Genomic DNA, 23,296 nt, shown 5'->3' on the forward strand with positions numbered 1-23,296 from the left:
TGAGCGACTGTGGACGAACCAAACAAGGACACGGCTCTGGGAGATTAATAATCCTGACCCATTTCTCTGTACAACCTGATTCAAAGCGTGAACCTCTCCCCTGCATATACCCCCGGCGGCCATCTTTTACCCCGGAGCTAAAGACACTGGAGTCAAGCAGCTGCTGAAGCATTTGTTATTTTAACCTGGTGAAGAAAAGCGCCTTTGTTTAAATCAACTATAGTACAAACATGACAGTCATTCTGCTGCATTTGTTTTCACTCATGAATTGTCGAGGTAATTGCAGCCTCTTTGACAAGACTGGTCCATTGTCCTTACTCTCGGAAAAAGAAAAAACAAAAAGACTTTTTTTTTTCTAAAAAGCTTTGTGTTCGAATATAGTCACATTTTTTACAGCGCTTTTCCTCCTTCAAGGCAATCAAAGCAATTTACATTAAAGAATCACTCACCCAATCACACACATATTCATACATCAGTGCACGCAGAGGGGGGCACAGGGAGTTAAGTGTCTTGCCCAAGGACACAACAACAACACCATTCATAAGTGGGAGCTGGAATCGCACTTATACTGTCACATCTTAGGGCTGATAGCAGCTCATTTGAGTGTTTGTCCACTGATTCGAAAGTTGGCGGTGAAATTCCAGCTCCCACACATGAATGCTTTCGTTGTGTCCTTGGGCAAGACACTTAACATACCTCATCCCCACTGTGCGCGTACACTGGTGTGTGAATGTGTGAGTGGTTCCTTGATGTAAAGTGCTTTGAGTGTCTTGAAGGTGGAAAAGAGCTATATAAAAATGTGACCATGACCACCAAATAATAAACAAATAAACATACAAATACATGAATATAAAATTAATAAATCATGTTTTTACCCAAACCATTAGTTAAATAGGGCAGCAAACGTAATTCATTTTCATTTTATGCTAATGGAGTTTCCAATAAACAAACAACATCAAAGTATGAATAAAAATGCAATGAATTCAAAGGATAAAGTCTATAACAAACAAGGACTAACTAAGTGGTACAGACTAAAATTATACAACAACAAAAAAAACTGCACAAATTATTTGAGTAAAAGAAACCAAAGTGTATTAATTGGTTGGTACTGAATGGAAGTTGTGTTCAAGGTGAGGGTTTATGGATGCTGTATCCCATAATGCCTATTCATTGATTCTCCAACATTTAGCACAAAATGGTTTGGTTTCTATAGAGCTTGAACCGAACCAGATCTTCCAAAAAGACTGATGAGATAAAAGTTGCATAAATAACTAGACTTAAAAGCAGCTCTGTTTGTGTACAAGTCTCTCCATGGCCTAGCACCAAAGTACATTTCCCACATGTTAGAGCCATATGAACCATCTCACACTCTGAGGACTTCAGGGACCGGCCTCCTGCTGGTGCCCAGAGTCAGGACTAAACATGGAGAATTACCTTGTGGACCAATTGTGCAATACAAATAAACTTGCCTTGCCTAAATCTTCACTAGAACAAAATGTAAAGTCTAAATCTGTGCCTGAGTGGTTTAAATGGCAAATTCTCACATTTTTATACAGCGCTTTTCCACCTTCAAGACACTCAAAGCACTTTACATCAAGGAACCATTCACCCGTTCACACACACATTCATACACCAGTGTACACAGACACTCATCTGTGGGAGCTGGAATCGCACTGCTAACTTGTGAGTTAGACAATCTGACCGCTCTACTAATGATGTTTATGTTTATGTTGAGCGCGGAATTTGAACCACCAACCTGGACCTGGATCTAACTCTACCAACTGTGCTACTGTCGCCAAATCAACCAAATCAATCTTTTCAACAGTCTCTCAGAAAATAGCAAGCATTCAACTGAGGTTATAAAGCAGATTTATCTTATCTATCTATTTCCATCCAGGTACCTTTCAGTCTTCATTTAAACACTTCACTAAAGAAGAGTCACTTAAGGCCACTGCAGCACTAATAAACTCTTCTGTTCCAATGGTGTCCTGGGACTCTGAGTCGATTCCCCAGATCCGCCCGGCAACAGGCGATGGAAGCACCGCTGGATAGGCCATTTATTATCACAACACAGCCAGGTTTGGACTTTGGGAGGCGAGCACCAATAGAGCTTCCAAGAAAGACTGAATAGAAGAAGCTATGTGTTACGCTAAAGAGAAGAGTTGTGCAATGGCGGCCAATGAGTCTCGAGTGTTTTTCTCTGTCGGCATTCCTGCTTTTGTGACCGTTACAACAACGTCAACAACATCTAGCTTTAGCTTTAAGTGTAACCTTCTTGGCTCCATGGAGAAGTCATTGCTTTTACTGGAATGTTTCTCAGTGTGGCATTCGATTTATCTATCTCCATGGAGACAGGAAGGTGACACCGCCAAGACAAATTACAAATCAGATCTGTGAAGATGTGACAGTAAGAATATATGAAAGACAGACTGGTTCAATGGCAAACTGTGGGACATTTCACACAAACAATGACATTTGCTTCATGGTATTACCAAAGCTCAAGTCCTCATTTGGCAGTAAAAGATTTGCTTTCATTGGCACAAACTGGCTAGAGGCTGGGCATTTCTCTGTCCTGTGTGCGGTCACTGCGGTCACAAAACTGCACAACGAATTGGACAGAAACATGTAAATAAACCTAGCATGGACCTAGAGATGCAAACACTAGCAACTGTGCAAATATGGAGCATTATACTCAAGCATTGCACAGCCGACCTGGCAGGAACGCGCTCTCTCTGGGTTTGTACCAAATCTACGGTGGCCTGCTGGGTTCATCCACCGGCCCCATGGTCCAAATGTGTGTGTATGTGCACGAGGGAGGGGAGTATTTGTGGTTAAATCCACCTTGGCCACGGTTCGCCTCTCCATCTCCACAGTGTGACAGTGCTGAAAAGAGCTCCTGTTTCGGGGCCAGTCTCATCCCACATTAATCAAGAGCACGGTGAGGGCGAGAGAGGGGGAAGAGGAGGGTGGAGAGAGTTGGAGGAGGGGTAAGGCAGGAGCACCCTTCACGCTTATGCACCTTGTAGCTAGCTTTAGTTTCCATTCCAGGTCCAACAGGTGTTTAAGTTTACTATTGCGATTTTGATACACATTCAACTCTACCCATAGGCCTATATATTGTTTTGGGGTTTTTTTCCCAATATGAATGGTATCAGGATAGATAAGTTGCTCCGGTGGTATTGAAGGATGGGTCAATTGTAGAGAGAAAAAAAACAAACAAACAACATACTTAAAGGGCCCATATTACTCTATTTTCAGTTCTATGTTATAATGTTGTTTCCTCATCAAAAACATATCTGGAGCAGTGTTTTGATTCTTTCACAAATGTTTAACACACAAATCCTGCATATTTTGGCTCAGTTTTTCTTGTAAACAGAAAACACACTGTTCCACCTTGTGATGTAATACAGGAAGTGCTCCACTGTGTTTTTAAACTCCTTACACCTTCACTACAATCATTGGGTTCATTTCAGACCTGGAATTACCAGTCTCTACTAAACAAAAGGTAAAAGGAGCTGTTAACATGAAAACTACCACTTCATGACATCACAAGGTGGAACAGAGCATTTTGAGCTTTTGAGATTTAGACAGACTAATAGTAAAGGATCATTCAAACATGTGTGAATGAAACAAAACACAACTCCAGGTATGTTTTTGAGAAGGTAACAAAGCTCACAAGTCAATTTTGCAAAATATAGGACTTTTAATGTGAGTCTTTAAGGTGCACTATGTGACTTCATCAGGTGGAGGGTCTGTCACCTGCTTGTCTCCATGGAGATGATAACACTATGCAAAATGTTACACAGTTTACACAGCATTTTAATGTATCCATTTCTATAAATATAAGAAGATGACGTATCCAGGCCAAGTTACAGGTCAGATCTGTGGAGCGTCGAGTCCACTTACAGTTAGAATGTTTTCCAAAGAATTTAGTACAGCAATAAAACAAGATAGCCACATTTAATGCCTTATTGTGGAACATTTTTGGATAAATTAATGACATCTCCACAAAGACAGTGAAAGTTACCGCATATTATATTAAACAAAAACTGGAAACTAAATAAAATATGTTGAATCAATCCAAGACTATGATCTGACAAAAGCTCCCATTGCTTTAATAGAACTCCAGTATAAACCCAGTAAGTGTAAATTGGCTGTTTACTGTCTGTATCGCCTCACTGTCTCTCTCCAGATTCATTCGCGTTACCCACGTTGCTGTAAAAGCTAAACACGACTGGTAAAAGCACGCACATAAATCCCACTCTCTACAGCAGCGGGAGAAGCGGCAGGGCCCACTGAACGGCTCGGCCCGCTTTAGCATGCTCGAGCCGCAGAAGGCAGCCAGCCGGAGACGTCTTGTTTTTCGGGTAAACAGATCTAGTGAACCAAAGCAAGAACGTTTCCCCCACAGGCCAGCGCGATAACATCTCCGTGTGCTGTGACCATCGCCTGCTAACAAGGCAAACCACAACATCCTCCAGGACACACATGCAGTGAGCCGTCCCATCAAAGTCTATTATTGTCACTCACATTGGCAGAAGTAATTACTATGACTACAAGCTGTACACTAAATCCTCAAGTCAACAAGCACAACATTCTGCCGGTGAATTTGAGCTAAATAATCCAAGGAAAAAATATGCAGGAGACATTTTAGGAAACAAGATTTGCCAAGATTAAGGATTTATTATGAAACTGCTCCATGTACCGTATTTTTCAGACTATAAGTCACACATTTTCTCATAGTTTGGCCAGGGGTGCGACTTATACTCAGATGCGATTTATATGTGAAATATGTTTATTTCTTCCTTTAATATGCATTTTTTGGCGGGTGTGACTTATACTCAGGTGTGACTTATACTCAGGTGTGACTTATACTCAGGTGTGACTTATACTCAGGTGGGACTTATACTCAGGTGGGACTTATACTCAGGTGCGACTTATACTCAGGTGCGACTTATACTCAGGTGCGACTTATACTCAGGTGCGACTTATACTCAGGTGCGACTTATACTCAGGTGCGACTTATACTCAGGTGGGACTTATACTCAGGTGGGACTTTTACTCAGGTGGGACTTTTACTCAGGTGGGACTTATACTCAGGTGGGACTTTTACTCAGGTGGGACTTTTACTCAGGTGCGACTTATACTCAGGTGCGACTTTTAACCAGGTGCGACTTATACTCAGGTGCGACTTATACTCCAGAAAATACTGTAACTTGTCTGGTAGAGTGTCCGCTGCCTTCTTGTCTCATTAACCCTATAGCGTCGGATCCTATCGCCGGCGATAGCGCGCGGGTGCGGACTTTTCAGCAGCGTAACTCCGCAAGCAGTCGTGCTCTCATGTAAAGTCAAACAGCGTCTCAAAGCGGAGGCACGGGGCTATTTAAATATTTTTCCGTGAGTTACGGTAATCTGCCTCTGTTGCTCCGCGAAGGTGACGAATGAGAGCGCGGGTGCTGCGGGGATTTTCCCAGTCATTTACTCGATGCGTAAAAGAAAAAATACAGATGAAAGTGAAAAATAGAAGTAGATGTGTGAAAAAATGCAGTAAATTCTGATACTTCCTTTAATATGATTTTTATGGCTAAGAAAAATCTAAAAGTCTAGGTGACCTATACTGGCCCATAGTAAACTCAGTCCTTAAAGGGTTAAGATGTTATTGAAAGTTCTACAGCATGGCATTAAATTTATCTTTTTTTTTTATAATTATAGAAATGATTACAAAAAGTCAGGGCTCCAAAGTACAACCAATCTGGCCTAAACATTTGCCTGATGCATTTAAAAACTTTCCTCGGGCTCATGGGTGCAGCTGGAAGATCCTCATCACATCCCTTTTTCTGTGTCCTGGATAAAATAGTATAGAACACATTTATACTGAAATCGTTACTCTGGAGTCCTGAGCATAATGAAAAACATACATTCTTACATTGAGCCGGGTCGCCTCTCCACACATCTGACCTGTAAATGGTTTTTAAATGAGCTACTGCTAAGTTCAATTACTGTGCAGTTTGTATGTTCTGGCCATATGTTTCTATACTAGTGTACCTGCTTCAAGGAACAAATACACACAATAAGAGAATTCATCAGCTGAAATCCTAGCTCAAGATTTTGCGAGCAGAAGCACTGGCATTAAAGATCTGTGTAATCCCTCAGTCGTCCTGGTAGGTTCCATAGTCTTTCATGTGCGTATACTAGTCTATGTGTCTTATACTTGTTCTGATACGGCTCAAAATCATTCTAAAGCAATTCAAGGAAGGTTCATTTCTGTCCTGTGAATGGATTTTTTGAGCATCTAGTTTCAATACTAGTGTTAGCATTAATTTTTGATACTTTTCACAGCCCTAACAACTAGTCAAACATCATTTTAAAACTGTACAACATGAAATACCAGATCTAACCAGTTCAAAGAAGTTTATATTGTGCAGAATACAGAACCGCCTCTACACAGATCTGACCTCTAACTTGGCCTACTGTGTCAGCTACCTGTCTTTATGAATATACGTACATTTAATGCTCTACTGTGGAGCAAAGATAAGGCTTTAACATCTCTATGAAGACAAACAGGTACCCTCCACTCCATTCATGCCTTTCAGCTTCCTATTTACAGGTGCCATTTTAAGCACCACCTTTCAAAAGAGAAATTTAAGCATTAAATTGTTAATCGCTATGGCTACACTACTCATATTCTTTATTCTGAAACCTGTGGATAGAGGTGGATGTCTACACCACAAGAATATTGAGTAGATCATCGTAAAAAACCCTTTGTAATCTATTTTTAGTTCAACTTACACATACTGTTACGCTAACTTGTATTGCTCTCAAATATAAATCATTGTTGTATATATACTGTGGAACAAAGAGAAGGCTTTAACATCTCCCTAAAGGCACCAGAAAAGTTCCACATTGTGCCTTTTAACGTGCTAATATACCCTTCCTACTCTACAGTGTGGTCCTGATTGAGATAAAGATTTACCATTGGCCACAGTGGGTTGTCCTATGGCTCCCTGTACGCTCCACATCTGCGTCTCTTTTGCGAGCGTCCTCCATCTGCTTCCTCTTTCCCTCCTCGTTACTCTGTCTGCCTTTTATTAACATCTTTATTCCTGCATCCCGCGTCAGATTTTTATGTCCTTGCAAACCTCAATGCGGACATCACCTTGAATCCCTGGTTTTGCTTTTTCCCTTTAAAGAATCCTCAGACTCTCCAAGACATGCCCCCGCTTGGATACGGTTTTGACAAGCGTCTGTTTACAAGAGGGGCTGAATCGTATTTCACGTCACGCACCGGCCCCGGACAGGGAGCGGAGACGTTGTTTGGGAATTTCTGTTTGGAAATTGAGCGTGTCCGAGGATACACCTGGAGCTGAAGACACCCTCTGAGTTGTGAAAATCATCTATTTATGTATAGCGTATTCCATATGGGCCGCGTTGCATGCAAGGGTAATGGTGACAACGTGTGCGATGAAGAAGAGGATGAGAGGGAGTGCTAAGAGACTGTAACGTAATGAGTTGGTGACACCTTCTGCTCCTCAGGGCAAATAGGGGGCAGTAAATGAATCACCGTCACTCAAAGCAAGACGCAATGTGTTGATAGCAAAGGCATGTTTATATAGGAACGGTATGGAAGTCATGAGTCAAGTCAGCACAGGTACATTACACAAGTAGAACAAATATAGGGGTCAAATGGGACATGAATAGTTGTTGGTATGTGTTTAAAAAGGTGAAGCTATGCCATTTTTGGAGTGGCCCTGGACCTATTTTTACCAAACTCCAAACTAAAGGTTCTGACCTTTGCACTCTTTACTCCCTCCCATGCACAATGGGTAAAACACATAATGTCTTATATGGATTTGAAAAAAAATTAGATATACATTTTATAAACTATGGCACCCTTTCTTAGATTTTAAACTTTCAACTATTGCTGCAGAGTAGTGCCCCCCCCCCCCCCCCTTTCCATATAATATATTCCCTCCCTCTCCATATAATCAAATTATATTTTACTATTACAATTACTATTATTTACATCCGTTCCCCACCACCTTTATTTATTTATTTATGTATTTATTTATGTATTTATTTATGTATTTATTTATGTATTTATGTATTTATTATTATTATTATTATTATTATTATTATTATTATTATTATTATTATTATTATTATTATTATTATTATTATTATTATTATTATATACATTTCTGTTTTGTGCAGCTGGTCTGTAGTTTGTTGTTTTATGTGTGTGGGGCAATTTTGTTAATTTTGCTATGTTATTTGAAAAAAGTTATACAATATAAGTATTGTACATTTCATTGACACTTATAGCCTAATAAAAAAAAGACCTTTGAAAGAAGAAAAAGGTGAAGTCAAACTCTGATTATTGCACGATACAACAGTGTTTCCCAAGCAAGTCATTTACATGGTGCATTTCCATATTGGCCACTCACAAATCTTTAGCAACGATGCATCCAGTGTATTCTCCCCATAAGCAGAAATACAGATGATATTTGTTTCAGTCTGACAAGAGCTTAGTTTAGGTATGTGTAATGTATGAAAATGTAACAATGGATTTAATATTGGTCAGTAATTTAACACAAGCGATTCCAAGCAACAACATGGACACAATTTTGACTAGGGAATACAAACATTTTTCTACGATTAACCAGCTACCAATTCATATGTTTCAGCTTCCTCTTTATAGGCACCATTTTCAGCACTTCTCATCTTTTAAAAGAGAATATTAAGCCTTAAATTGTTAATTGCTGTGGTTACAGCACTAATAAGCTCTGTGCACAATAGCGCCTAGCAACATCACTGTTAGCAAAAACCTCACAGATATAAAAAAAAAATAAAAATTGGACAGGAAGTTGTGATGCTGAGTTGTGCTAAAATGAATAAATATTTAAAGATAAGACAGGACAGGGAGCTGCGGGTGGGTTAGGGGTCAGGGGTCAGAGGTTAGGGGGTTAGGGTCAGACATTGAACAGGGAGATGCGGGTGGAGGTCACTGACAACATGTTTAACACCACACAAATAAAATTAATAGTTCAACAGAGTTTGTATTTGTGTCTCAATGCTAATGCTAACACTAATCTTGAGGCGTAATAAAAATGAGAACAATGTCACAAACCGAAGTATTCTACCATTTTAATTGATCTGAATGTTAATAGGTTGTTTATTTTATCTACACTACAAGATGCAACATTAGAATATTGAGTATAGCATAATAAAAAACCCATTATAATCTATGTTTTGTTGCTTTTTTCATGCGACTTACAAATTATCCCTACTTGTATTGCACTTAAGCGTATCTCATAGTTTGTATACATGCCCCACTGTGCTGATTTCAATTCAAGTTTATTTATATAGTACATTTAAAACCACTTGAGCTGACCAAAGTGCTTCACACAGTCAATACGAATATCAAAAGCTTGTGTGTTTGTGCTCGCTTGTGTCGTGTGTGTGCTTGTGTCGTGTGTGTGTGTGCGCTTGTGTCGTGTGTGTGCGCTTGTGTCGTGTGTGTTTACCTTATATGTCCTGCAGGAGGGGTTGAACGCATTGGTCCCACACACAAACAGAGTGTCGTCATTCTGCTGCAGCAGGACTTTGATGAAGTTATGGCACTCGTCCTTCAGGAGAGACAGAGACACAAGGTCCAATGTGACTTTCAACTCTTTTGTAGCGCACTTTAAAACAACAGCACACATTTGGGTTTGAAAGAGAAAACGACTTGTGCCATAGGACAAAAAACGAGAGGGCACATCGCCGTCTTATGATAGTGTCTAATGGCGGAATACTAAAATGTTCACCTTGATTTTGATACTACAGAAAACGCTTGATATTTTGTACCAACTTTGATCCGCGATGATGATTAAAAACGCTATTTTTAAACAGCGGAAGAGAAAAGTTTTCATTTTTAAGAGCGATTTATTTCATATTCACATGCGGTTTTATATTACAGCAGTTCTAACATAGATAAAGACCATTCAGAAACTATTCAGGATGTATTTTTCACAGTCCAGATAACTGCTCTAATATACATATAGTTTCGATTATTATCTGAACATCCATTTTTGCAAACTCCACTTTATTCTACAAAAAGACTGTCCCACCATACAGCCCAAAGTGGTGTAATACTATTTTTATTTAAAGCTCTCAAAAGAGTGTACAAGGACAACCCTAAATATCTAAGGATTAACATCGCAACTCAAAAATCTCACTAGAGAAATCCTTGAAATTAGCTTTTATTGTAGACCATTGTCAAGTTTCCTGGTTGATGGTGACAGAAGTTAGTATGAAAAAAAGGTTGAAAGATGTCAAAAATTTACTATTACTACAAAATATCATTCACTGAATCAAAAGGTGCCCGGCCGTAGTAATTCGCAAGGACTTTGAAAAATCTCATTAAACTTCAGAACCTGGAATGTTGAAAATATTCAGCCGCCAAGTTCAAAAACTGTTGCAGATATTTGAAAAAGGCAGTTCGTTTTAGCTCATTTAAGCGAATGTTCTGTGAAGCATGTGGATGTCGAATAAGCGGTCATTATAACGCTAACATAGACTTTATATATAAGTGGGCATAGCTAAACTGCGAGCCGCCACAATTCAAATAGGAAGTGGTCGTGGGCACGCTTCCGGCTCCATCGACTCTGGCTCCAGTTCACTTTCTATTGAAAAACTGTCGCCCCTCTCGCTTCAACTGCTGCTCTCAGGCTCATCATTTTGGTCTTAAAATGTTCGTATTAACCCACTTTGCATGATCCGGGTGTGTTTATGTCGCTATTTTGTCCGTAAATTAAAATATTAACATTATGAACAAATATATGATGCATAGTCCAATATAGTTCAATATATTGCTGAAGTAAATATAGATGATAAACGATAATATTGAAACTAATTTACGCCACTGACACGGTAACACAAGAGCAGATTTAAACCACAAAAACAATTCTAAATCTACAATATTATAAAAATAAATCAATAAATCATGAGTTGCAATAAATAAACAGCAGAATGAAACACTTTAGTACTTCATTTGCATCTGTAATGAGTCATACAAGTTTCAACCTTTTACAGCTTAAAGGTACACTGTGTAACATATCTGCTCGTGGAAATGTTAGTGATTTGTCTAGAATGTTCCACAGCACAGATTAAACCTATCTATCACAAGAGAGACAAACACTGCGCTACAACAATTCAGATCTGTGGAGAGGCGCCTCTATTCACAGAAGGATTTATTGTATTTTTGAGCAATGGAAACACCCGTAATGAATAAATGTTAGATATATATGTTTAATGTCATACCGTGTAACATTCCAGGAAAAACAACTAACTACATCTCCATGGAGACAAGTAGGGAGCGGACACTGCGTCGGAAAAGTTGCGCAGGGCAGCTTTAAGTCTTAACATATTGCCAAAATATAAACAAAAAGTTAGCAGTAGTGCAAAGAAGAAGTACACATGATAAATATTGACTACCAAAAATACACACTATGTCGATGTAGTAATTATCATGACAAGCCTAGCAATTTATTCTAATTTAAAATAATGCTTTAATGAGACAGAAGCTCCTTGTGTGGGCTTGCCTGTTTTGTTTTTTTTGTTTGTTTTTTTTGATTCTCCAACACCTCCATCTCCTTTACCCCTGGTATAAACATGTCATGTGTAAATATATTGGTATGTCAGAGCACTGTCTCTTTCATAGTATTTGCATGTGTATTCTGTACCTTATGCTTTCCTTTCATTCTGCACGTGTCCACGTCGGCCTGCCTGGACTTCCACGTCAGCTTCTGCAGAGAGAGATGGTGCAAAATGAGAAAGAGGTTTAAACAGTCGACTATCAGAGGATGAGGAGAGTGGCAGAGAGAGGTCAATACGGGATCTATACGGTGATCAATAGTCATAATGTGAGAGTGTTCTGCTCATGAGGAACCCGCGTAGAGGTGAACTTCAGGCTGGCAGCAGATAGCAGATAGCTGCACTTCCACAGACGCTCCAAACTCAGACGTAATGTGATCCGGACACAGCACCAGGAGCAAGTCTAGACAAGGACACGCTCGGACCAGTCAGAGATAGCTGTAGAAAGATTGATCTGTTTGGTTTGCCTCATGCATTTCTCACATATAGGGGACTTTTTGGAAGGAAATGCCAGGAAATTAAGAATGTGAACGTGCATTTGAGTTCAAATCTGCAGGAAAGTCAAAGGGTTGTACTGGACAGAGACTCAGCAGCTATGTGGTAACCATAAACTGTATATATAAATGTACATAGCTAACATGCTAGCCGCTGTGTTTGCAAATAGGAAGTGATCAAGGGCATGCTTCTGGCTCCATCGACTCTAGCTCCATCGAGCTCCAATTCACTTTACGTTGGAAAACTGTCGCTCCTCTGTCTATAACTGCTGCTGTCAGGCTCGTCATTTTGATCTTAAAATGTTCGTATTAACCAGTTCTACATGATCCTGGTGTTTTTATTTCACTATTTTGTCCATAAATGAAGATATGAACATTAATAAGACACAAATCAGGTGCCTTCTTTCCCTGAGATCATAGGTTTGATTGACAGTGTTACTAAGCGCCCACTCCCTGCTAAACCGGCCGTGCAGGGAGGAAGGAGCTCTACCTACTGAGCCAAACGTTGTGGGTGACGTCACATTCACTTAGTCCACTCCTTTATACAGTCTATGGTGTTAACTGTCCATAATGTGGTTGTTTTCAGTCCAAAAATGCATTTCAAACTTCAAAACGTGGCTAGACTTTCTGATAACTAATTTGAACATAATTTGGATTAGTATATAAATGTTTAAATTGTTACCAAGGAATTGTTACTCTCCTCAGCAAGGAAGGTAAGGTAAGGAAGTTTTATAAGATAGCAGTAGTGATACAAGTAGTAATACATTTACTTATTTTGAATTTGTTGCATTGAATTATGTAACACTTTTGGCCCTATATAATTAGCAGTGGTGGATGAAGTACTCAATTTTGTTACTTTAAATAAAAGTACAGATACAGAGGTAAAAAGTTACTCAAGCAAAAGTATCACATAAAAAAATGCACCTAAGTAAAAGTATTTAAGTACCTATTTAAAAATGTACTTTAAGAGTAAATAGTAAAAGTATTTCACACAAGTGTTGTGTAAATGTCATGATATTGATTTAAAATCAATATCAAGCAGTAATCATCATTCAAGTAATTATGAACATGTAGGAAGTTCAATTGTGTTGTGCAGTATTATCTCATGTACATCAAAATGCACTGTACATGTAAGAATTCATAATACATTTACAAATAAATATATGTTTAACATTTTTGTATTAGGTGGGAGATCTTTCAGACCCGATCATTTTAAAAGTAGCTCACATACTGAAAAAGCCTGAGCACCCCTGCACTAAACCAAACCCGTCATCCTGCTCTTTAACCAAACACAGTAGACATGAATCTTGTACGCTGCCCCTTGTGGCCTGAAGGTCAACTGCGGCCGACCTGCCCCTGAGCCTTGTAGTACAATCTGTTTGGAGCAGAGCCACTGATTAAAGACTCAGGCTCGTCCATCAATCCGCGGGTCTCTACAGCCTTTCATCTGCAGCGCACTCATTACGTCCCACTATAGAGCGGCTACAATCAAGAGGAGGAGGTGGAGAGGTGAGGCCTATACAAATGCATTACGCTAGGGCCAAGTGATGCACATGTGGAGAGCTTTGGAGTGGTTGGAGAACACGAGGGCGTATGCAAATGTGGAGATTCATACAGATTTGTTGTACACTATTCATATTCAAGGATTTTCTTTATTTATTTATTTTTTTATAATGTTTGATATATTCCACAGAGTAAGACCTGGAATTTATTTATTTATTTTTTATATGATGTTACTCTCTTTTACATTTATGCACAGATCTAAGCAAACTGAAATCAAGTCATCGTCACCTCTTACTGTCAGATTAGAAATTATCAAAAGCTTATCACCATTTTTTTTTTTTTTTTTGTAACTTTTAAGTGGAAATAAACACAAAATTAATCTTTTTTGCAGCTAAATTTTGTATGTGGTGTTTCATAGCATTTTTAATTACAGCTTTCTGGTCAAAAAGTGTTGTGCGTGCTGCCTCCAGTCGCCATTGCAATTTCAAGTACTATGTGACACCACACATGACTTGGTTGTGTTTAATTACAGCTCTGTGTGAAGTGCGGCTGTTGATGCAAGTGTTTAGGCGTCAATTCCCACTTTAAAGTTCAAACTAATTAAACTAATTATCTGCTTTTTCTTAGAGTTCACGCTTCACTGTGATTGGTTAAGTCCACCTGGCATTCAATCAGAGTGTGAAGGAGGGTGACCAAAAAGAGCGGTGGGGAAAAGGTTTCTGAGTTTCAATTTAACTCACTTTAACCTACCTACCTTCAAACTCAAAGAGGTTCACTGCTTTGCTTAGAATTGTTCACAGTGTGGCATTAAAGCTATCTATCTCCATGAACACAAGATGGTGACGCCACACTCTAAAAATGCACTTTTTGACCAACAAAACACCTACAATTAAACCCATAATAGATAGAAACACGAGTCTAGTAAGTGTCACCACCCCATCAGAAAAAGTTACACAGTGCACCTTTAATATCATGCTTAGCTAACACCATAATGGAAAGTTGTAGCAGGTGGCAGGTGGTGTTTTTGGTGACTGTGGTGTATTTCTTTCCTGTCAGTGATCATAGTGACAGCCCTTTTGACACTTTCACTTTAATCTTTGCTGGCTCATCACTGTTTTTTCCTGTCTGACTTCCTGTCTCCTCTCCTCCGCACTTCCTCCGCTCTCGTCAGTCCTTCCTCCGTCCCGGTGATGGGGCCAACGTGACGCACGTGCCCTGTTTGTTGATTGATTGGTTAATCTTCTTATGGAGGGAGCACAGACTCAGGGTGCCAAACTACTGAGCCAAACTGTGCCGCCAACTGCCTTAAGATATTAGGGTTGCTGTCTCTGCGTCCGTGTAGTTCAGAATGCATTTAAAAGCTGGCTCGATGTGGTTTATACATCAGTTTTGCATAAGAATTTTGCCATCTTTGCTACTTTCATTATTTTGAATTGTATTACCATTTATTTTGTTGTTGTTTTTTATGCAGGAGCTACTATATCCAAGTAATTTCCCTTGTGGATCAATAATATTTGGAAGTCTAATCTTTTTTTTCTGCATTTTTCTTCTGCAACAAAACATTGCATTCAGCTTCTAGAAAATGATGGTAAATGGTTAGATTTTTATAGAGCGTTTTTCCACCTTGAAGGCGCTCAAACTGTTTTATATCAAGGACCCACACACACATTCACACACACATTCACACACCAGAGTACACAGACATGCTATAAATTTATATATAGACATGGCACTGAAAATCTCAAACCTCACATTTATTAGGTCCACAAACTTGTTGCATTAATGTTATACCTTAAAGAGGAGGTATTATGCAAATTCTACTGTGTGTTTTGACAGTACTAGGGGGAGGAGTGACTGAGAGCAAAGGGACGGGGGAATCAGAGTGTCAAAAATTAAACTGAAACCTCATAAACATGTTAATACCACAGACTGTATATATCAAACAGGAAGTGAGCTCCTCCCTCCATAAATGCTGCTGTCAGACTTGTCATTTTAGTCTTAAATGTTCGTATTAACATGATCCTGGGGTTTTTATTTAAACATTGTGTCTGTAAATCAAGATATGAACATCAATAAGAGACAAATCAGGCGCCTTCTTTCCCCGAGGTCGCTCTCACGAATTTTAGCAACAGATTTGATTGACAGCGTTGCTAAGCACTCGGGAAAAGGCTTTAGCTTCAACAGCCTCGGTCCGGATTGGCTGTTTGGTTGCTATGATACTCCTAATAAGGAACTCAGCTCTAAATTGACCCCTTTAACTGCTAGCCTCAATGAGTTTCATTTGACTGTTGTTTTTGGTATAATATAGCATTTTCAAAGCAATAAAAGTCTAAATCTAAATATGTTAAGTGTTAAGAATAAATCCCCCCTTACAAGTGCAACACACCTTCTTTAATGTCCTTTCAACTGACAAAAATAACTTATCTATAGAAAGTTCACCTAACCTTAAGTAATTTATGCTGACAAAGAAGACACTGGACTTATTGTTTCAAGCCGATCTATTTTGCTAAATCGAATTTTCAGAGCTTTTAACCACGTTATCGTAGTTTCCTTCTCGCTTACCCTCTCACAGTTCTTTTTTTGGAGTGATTCGTGCATGTCTGAGCGATCTTTAATCACGTATTTTCAAGACGCCATATTGCCAATCAATCCACCGGCATACGTCGACTTTGACATACTTTGATCTCCAATTTTATTTTGTTAATTGATGACACGTGTAGGATGCAGCAGCGTTGCGTAGCCATTTTGGTATAAATGCAAAAAAAAATCTGCTTCTCGCTAGTGTGATGTGCAGCTATCTTTGTTGTGATGACGTTTCCCGGTGACGTCAGCTCCCATTGCGGCGTTTTAAATTAATATCGTGACTTAAAATGTGCAAATTGTAACATAATGATTCGTGGATGTCATAGATTATAACTATAAAGCAGACACAAGCTCAATATGTCTTCTTTCATGTTCATAAACCTAGGTAAAATACAGCTAAAAGGCAAGTTCTATAAAGTATTCTGATCTATCTAAAAAGCTTGGGTGCAGTCTGGTGGGACAACGCACTCACCTTACTGAAAAAGATCTCATCGGCGTGGCCAGTGTCCGTGTCCACCGTGTATATGTGGTCCCTGCAAAGAAAAAGACGACAGGAGGTCAGGCAGACAGTCGGAAAACCCACCGAAATGCAGCTTTTATTTTCTCTGGCTGTGTTTAGACCCCGGGGGCACAAACAAGTCTGAAAATGGGGGCTTTGTGTAAACTTTGTTCAAACTTCAAAAAAAATGACAATAAACAAAAGGAGGCCAGAGCTATTTGGCCTGTCAGACAGAAAGCGTCAACAAAGGTTTGGAGCAGTGTGGCACAGGCCCTGGGACAAAAGGCGTCTTTGTCCCGGGTCCCGAGGAGGGGTGAAGGGGTGAGGGGGGGAAGGAGGAGAGGGGAGGAGCGGCGGGAGGTGCCAAGTCACTCCGAGCTGTTCAGGTCAATTAAGCCTAGTGTTTGAGCCACAGGAAATCTATACTAACACTCATTACGGCGCAGACAAGGAGACTTATGTGTGCTGGCCTGGAAATATACAGGCTAGTGCTGTATTATGGGGTCCAGGCGTAGAGCGGGCAGCATATGGAAGACATAAAAACATAAAGGGTTAATACATATCAGACAGACGGAGCGGCGGGTCACCCATAGTCGCGCACCTACTTACCACGGAGAATTAGGGTGCAGACAGGGAGGGGGAGAGGGAGGGGGAGGCGGAGAGCGAAAGGTGAGGAGAGCGGAAGGGGGCAAACAATAGTGATTTAACGCAGAGGTAAAGCTGCCCGCGCCAAGAAAAGTATAGGTTTTAAACTGTTGGAGCCTTGCCGTCCCAATATGTTTTTACTCAGAGTGTGAAATATAGTCAAACAGAGCTGTGGATAGCCTTAATGTACAACGTGAATGCCTATTTTTAACGATACCCACCACAAGACAGAGAGAAAAATGAAAACTATGAAACATTGAGAGTGAAAGATTAAAAGGTACTACAGACCTCCGCCAAGGCAATAGTCCCCGAGGGTCGCGTTTATTATAAAAATGTTATTCTTGCTAAAAGTGCACATACAAACAAAATGCAAACTTCAGTAAACTTCATCACTTCTTGTTTCACGTCTCTGAAAGCTCCAAAGTTCAAAGTTCGTACATTGGATCGCAAATTTCTATGTGAAGTTGTCATTCTATAGATCACACATGTAACGAGGAAAGTAATATTTTTGTACGTGCACAAGCTTAATAAGTGAGACGCAGGTATGCACCATTTATTTAGCTACAAAACCCTTATTTTATTACATTTTTTCCCGAATAATAGCAGTCTGTGTGTGAGTTTGCATGTGCTACCATTTTCCAATTTCCTCGTCAACCTAAAACACAAACTCATCCTTCTGCAACTCCTGAACAAGACGATGCACACGCCAGTTTTTCCTGTTATATACAACATTTTTATTTGTATCCATGTTGGATTTTACCCATTCAAAAGATATATTATTTTTCTTTAATGTGCTAATCGCTATGGTAACGGTGCATTCTCATCACTCATGGATGCTTTAAAGCGCCCATATTACACTATTTTCTGATCTAAACATACCTCAAGTTGTTTTTTGTTCCATAACACACAAACCCTATATATTTATGGTGAGATCTTCTCTCAGAAAACACTGTTCCACCTTGTGATGTCATGTGGTGATACAGGAAGTGCTCCACTGTGTTTTTAAACTCCATACACGTTCAGTAGAATCATTTGGATGATTTCAGCCCTGGAATTGCCAATCTCTACTGGACTAAAGGTAAAACGTAGCTGTTAACTTGAAAACTACCGCTTCATGACATCATAAGGTGGAACAGTGTATTTTCAGCGTTGGAGATGTAGACAGACTAATAATAAAGTGTTACTCGAACATGCATAAATGAAACAAAACTCAACTCCAGGTATATTTTTGAGGAGGTAGCAACATTTTAACATGACTTAAAGCTCACAAGAATCCATTTTGTGTAATATAGGACCTTTAACCCCAACCAAAAAGAGCAAAGAGCAGCCAAACTGTGAACCACCTTTCATTTGTTGGAGATTAGCCGTCCAGCGTGTTTTTAATCAAAGTGTGTAACAGCGGCATCGTCACGGCTTAATTACGCCCTGCTCCCCAACCTGCAGCCGCCTGCTCTCTCATTAACCAAATCTAATAAAGTCTGTGGAGGAACAAGCATCTCCAAATGAATCCACTTATATGGCTTTCCTGGGGGCCGCCATCATTTCCTCAAGGTTGAAACCCAGTCTTCTGTACATTAGCACCCGTGACGCTCAAATTGAATCATTCATCTTTGCAAGCATTTGAAATTACCAAAACAAAAACAACAAGCTTGGTGTGAGAGGATATATTTCCGGAAGTGTTGTATTTTAGGGTTATAATTGCTGGGTAAAAAAAGAAAAAATCAAAATCCAGACTCAAAACTAGGCACTAGGAATCATTTTTTTAAAAGCAGGAGAAGATTTTCAATGGTCCTGGTCTATATAAGGTCAAACATGATCATATTAAAGCGAACAGATTCTGCAAATTCAACTTTTCAGAGCTTTTAACTATGTTGTAGTTGTTTCTTTCTCATTTACACATTGAGCACTGTAGTTTTCTAATGCAGAAGTCAGCGGACATGTTTAATTTATGAAGTTGTTTTAGATCAAATGTGCAGATTTTGACTTAAAATGTGCAGATTTTAACATAATGATCCACGGGTGTCATAGATTATAACTATAGAGCAGACACAAGCACAATATGTCTTCAAGGGAACTACTATGTCCCAATTTGTCTAAAAATAGTGTTTTTTATGATCATCGTAATATCGAAATCATTATAGAGCGTTGAAAATGTACCTTAGTATCGAAATCGAATTTGAAGTTTTAGTATTGTGACAACCGTACACCTTTGAGCTCACTTTTGACTTGTTTCACAGTCGTTCAGCCCACAGACAGGACAAGTCCACTAAAGGTTACTGGGAAGCGGCACATGGCCTTTCAACATTCAAGTTCACTAGCTTTAGCAAATGCCAAGCGCTAACTACTACTGTGCATTCTTCCATGAGGAAAACAGAGCAATGCCAGAGAAATCAAACGCACTTCTGCTGTGCCAGTTCTGTAGAAGCCATGTACTGGTTAGAAATAATACATAATAATATACAAGAGGACAAGAGCTCACGTTGGTTAGCTCAAATGAAACGGTGTATGTATGCATGTATATATGTGTGCATATTCCTGTCATATGGTGAAAAACAGTGCAAAAACCTCCGCCAAGGCACTAAACCCGTCACACGAGTAAAATGGCTACTCAGCGCACCTCAAAAGAACAAAATATAAGATAAAATAAGATAAGATATGCCTTTATTAGTCCCACAGTGGGGAAATTCCAGTATTGCACCGCACAGTTAAAGAACAGAAGGAAAATGGTACATGCAATAAAACAAGATAATAGATAAATAGCTTAAAATAATTAAAAAAATAGACTTTAAAAAATAAACTAAAAATAGACTCTAATGTAACATCTTCGTAAAGTGACTCGAGTATTGCACATAGGTCTGGATGAATGACACATGTTCAGTGTTAACAGTGTTCATTGTACAGTCTGACAGCAGCAGGAAGGAAAGACCTGTGAAACCTCTCCTTTACACAGCGAGGGTGAATCAGTCACTGAAGCTGCTCTCCAGGGCAGACAGAGCGTCCTGCAGGGGGTGAGACTCAGGGGCCAGCATAGAAAAGACTTTAGCCAGGACCTTCTGCACTGAGTCCAGAGGACAGCCCAGGACGGAGCTGGACTTCTTGATGACCTTGTCCAGTTTCTTCCTCTCCCTCTCTGTGATGCTGCTGCATACATGCACTAACAGTCACAAATCTGGACACACCCACCCATTCAATGTTTTTTTTATTTTATTTCTTTATTTGTACTGCTTTCTACATTTTAGATACATACAGCAAACATCAAATATATGAAGTTAGATATATGGGATTATGTAGTAAAGAAAAAATTTAAGTTAAAGTTAAATAACCCTGTGTGTTTGTGTGCTTTTTGTTGTTTTTTTTCCTTTTGTAAAAACTCTTTTAGGGACGGACATAGCAAATTAGTCTTGGCTATAAATGTTGTAGTATGTTATATGTCTAATGTGCATACTTGTCCCTATGAAAATAAATAATGCATAATAATAATAATAATAATAATAATAATAATAATAATAATAATAATAATAATAATAATAATAATAATAATAATAAATAGAGAAATAAATAAATAATAAAATAAATAAAATAAGTAAATAAAGAAAATAAATACATAAATAAAATAACTACTAAATATTTTTCGACAAAGGAAAAGGGTGGATACTTTGAGGATTTGAAAATACAGTATTAAAAAAACAAAAAAATGCTTTTTCTTTGCTACATAATTCCATATATCTTACCTCATATATTTGATGTCTTCTGTAAGTATATAAAAGGTAGAAAGTAATAAAAATAAAGAAAAAAGGGTAATGGTCAGTACCTTGTGTGAAGTACAGTATTGTCTTATCTTAAATCAAAATAGTACCAAATGCAACAAAATATGCCAAAGCTAAACCAACATCAGTCATTAGTCGTATCATATCTTCTATCTCTCTTCAAAGTTGCTCTGTTGTTCTTTACCTGGCTTTCAGACTTGTTAAAACCGTTGTTGTTCGCTTTTAATTCCACGGTAAGAAAACACATCAAGGTGCTTTATGAACCAAACAAAAGTCTGTCATTTCATTTGCACGTTGAGATAGAGCATTCAAAAGAACAAGTGCTTTAAAAGTTCATTGCACGGTTCATTTAACTTCTATCATATTCAAACTTTGTAAGACAAAACCAAATCAGAAGCTGTTAAAACTGAGGGATTACTTTGCGGATTTGCCATAATCCCCAGGGTTATTTTACAGCAGCCAATTTCCAAGCGCACATAAGTAATCTATAATTGAGTGGTGTATTCTTTCTGACAGTAACCTTGGCAGCGCTGTGCTTCTGTCTGCAGAGGCTGTATTCCCCTGAGGCCCGGGACCGTCCAGCTACAGGATTCACTTCCAACTGAGATTAGCGAGACACAGGTAGCAGTCACTCTGTTTATGTGCACGCCAGGAAAGCCGGATAACTGGCCTGGTCCGATTTAAAACTATTTTTCAGAATGCCTATACAGGTGAGGCGTTGTGCATCGAATCTCAACAGATCCCAGTAGCACATCTGGAAAAGCCGGTACGTATGTGGAAAACAGCGCTGTCCAATCACATTAGGAGCAGGATAGGAGATTGCAAGAGGTAAGAAACGGCCAGGAAAACTAAGGTCTCTCCACCGTGAACTGGCTTGTGTTGTTTCATTGTTTTGGCCTGCTATGTTAAAGTGAAAGTGAAAGTAAAGTAAAACAGATTGTGCTGCAGAGAAGAAATAATTGGTGCGTTACACTATGCCAGGAGTGTCAAAAACATTTTCACCGAGGGCCACTTTAGCAAAATGGCTGCACTCAAAGGGCCAGATGTAAAATAAATCTATTCAAACTACTTTTTTGATTTGTTAATTAACTGCTTCTGTATTTATTACTTATTCAAGTTACCAATATTGCATATGAATTTGCCTAGATGTATAAATATGGCTGTGTAAGACCATCATACCTTTTAATTTACCCTGTCGAGGGCCTCATAACATGATGTAGAGGGCCACATTTGGCACGCGGGCCTTGAGTTTGACATGTATGCTATGCAATGCTCGATATAAATTAGCTGTACCTTATCTATGTTGTCCTAAAGTGTTATTTTTATGCACGAAAGACATTTTATCAGCATTTATAGTCGCTCGCTAGTTTTAGTGCTAATGCTAACTGAACATCCCTTATTGGTTCGTTGACCTGCATGTGGGTTTTGAGCCAAAGAACAACGCGAATTTGGTCCTTTCGCGCGTTCTGAGTTGTCTGTGCATGTAAACGTGACTGAGGTCCCGTGAACATCCTGACGGGCTCCGCGCTAGAACAATGGACAACTCTGTCTGTGTCAACACCGGTCACACAAAAGCAGAAGAAGAAGAAGAAGAAGAACACCCAGGCGCTCTATAGTTCGTTGTTTAAAGTCCAACATGTTTCATTAGACAGGCCCCCACACACTCTCCCTGCACCTGAACTGATCCGTCTGCTCCTGAGTCACGTCTGCAGACAGCTCAGTGAATCCAGAAGAATGCAGGAATAGGGGCTGCAGAGGCTTAAGACCACACAGGTGGAAGTGGATCTACGTAAATTTTAAGTGATTTATGTGTGTCACTGATTCAAAGGTGAGCGTAAGTGCCATGATATGAGAGGTTCAATTATATGAAGTATTGTCAGTAAGTCCTTACAAAACACTGTGGTTCTACGATGGGAGATTGCTCTGGATTGCTATAAATCGTGTACTTGCTTTAGGGATGTGTCCCTGTTGAGCTCCCAGAGGCAACAGAGGAACAAGAACAACTTTTTGGACTATCAGTGTCCCGCAAGCAATCCACACTGCCAACACTAGTCACATCGTATCATATAAAATAGAGATGTCAAATGCATTTATTTTTTGAGATTTCTTTAGTAGATTTTAATATGTTGAGTCTGATGAAATCCAGATTTTAACAGAAGACAAGAATGGAA

General features: G+C 39.2%; 1 protein-coding gene across 2 annotated transcripts in view; it reads right to left on the reverse strand.

Annotated features, from left to right (window-relative positions):
- sema6a (sema domain, transmembrane domain (TM), and cytoplasmic domain, (semaphorin) 6A) overlaps positions 1-23,296 on the reverse strand; it is a 218,581-nt gene that overhangs the window by 88,865 nt on the left and 106,420 nt on the right. For both annotated transcript variants that reach the window (XM_033972311.2, XM_033972312.2), the window contains exons 4-6: positions 16,687-16,747; positions 11,724-11,786; positions 9,525-9,626 (exon numbers count right to left, since the gene is read on the reverse strand). In XM_033972311.2, the coding sequence (XP_033828202.1) occupies positions 9,525-9,626; positions 11,724-11,786; positions 16,687-16,747 (226 nt within the window). The remainder of the gene's footprint in view (positions 1-9,524; positions 9,627-11,723; positions 11,787-16,686; positions 16,748-23,296) is intronic.

This window comes from Periophthalmus magnuspinnatus, chromosome 9 (assembly GCF_009829125.3).
Source record: "Periophthalmus magnuspinnatus isolate fPerMag1 chromosome 9, fPerMag1.2.pri, whole genome shotgun sequence".
NCBI classification, from domain to species: Eukaryota; Metazoa; Chordata; class Actinopteri; order Gobiiformes; family Gobiidae; genus Periophthalmus; species Periophthalmus magnuspinnatus.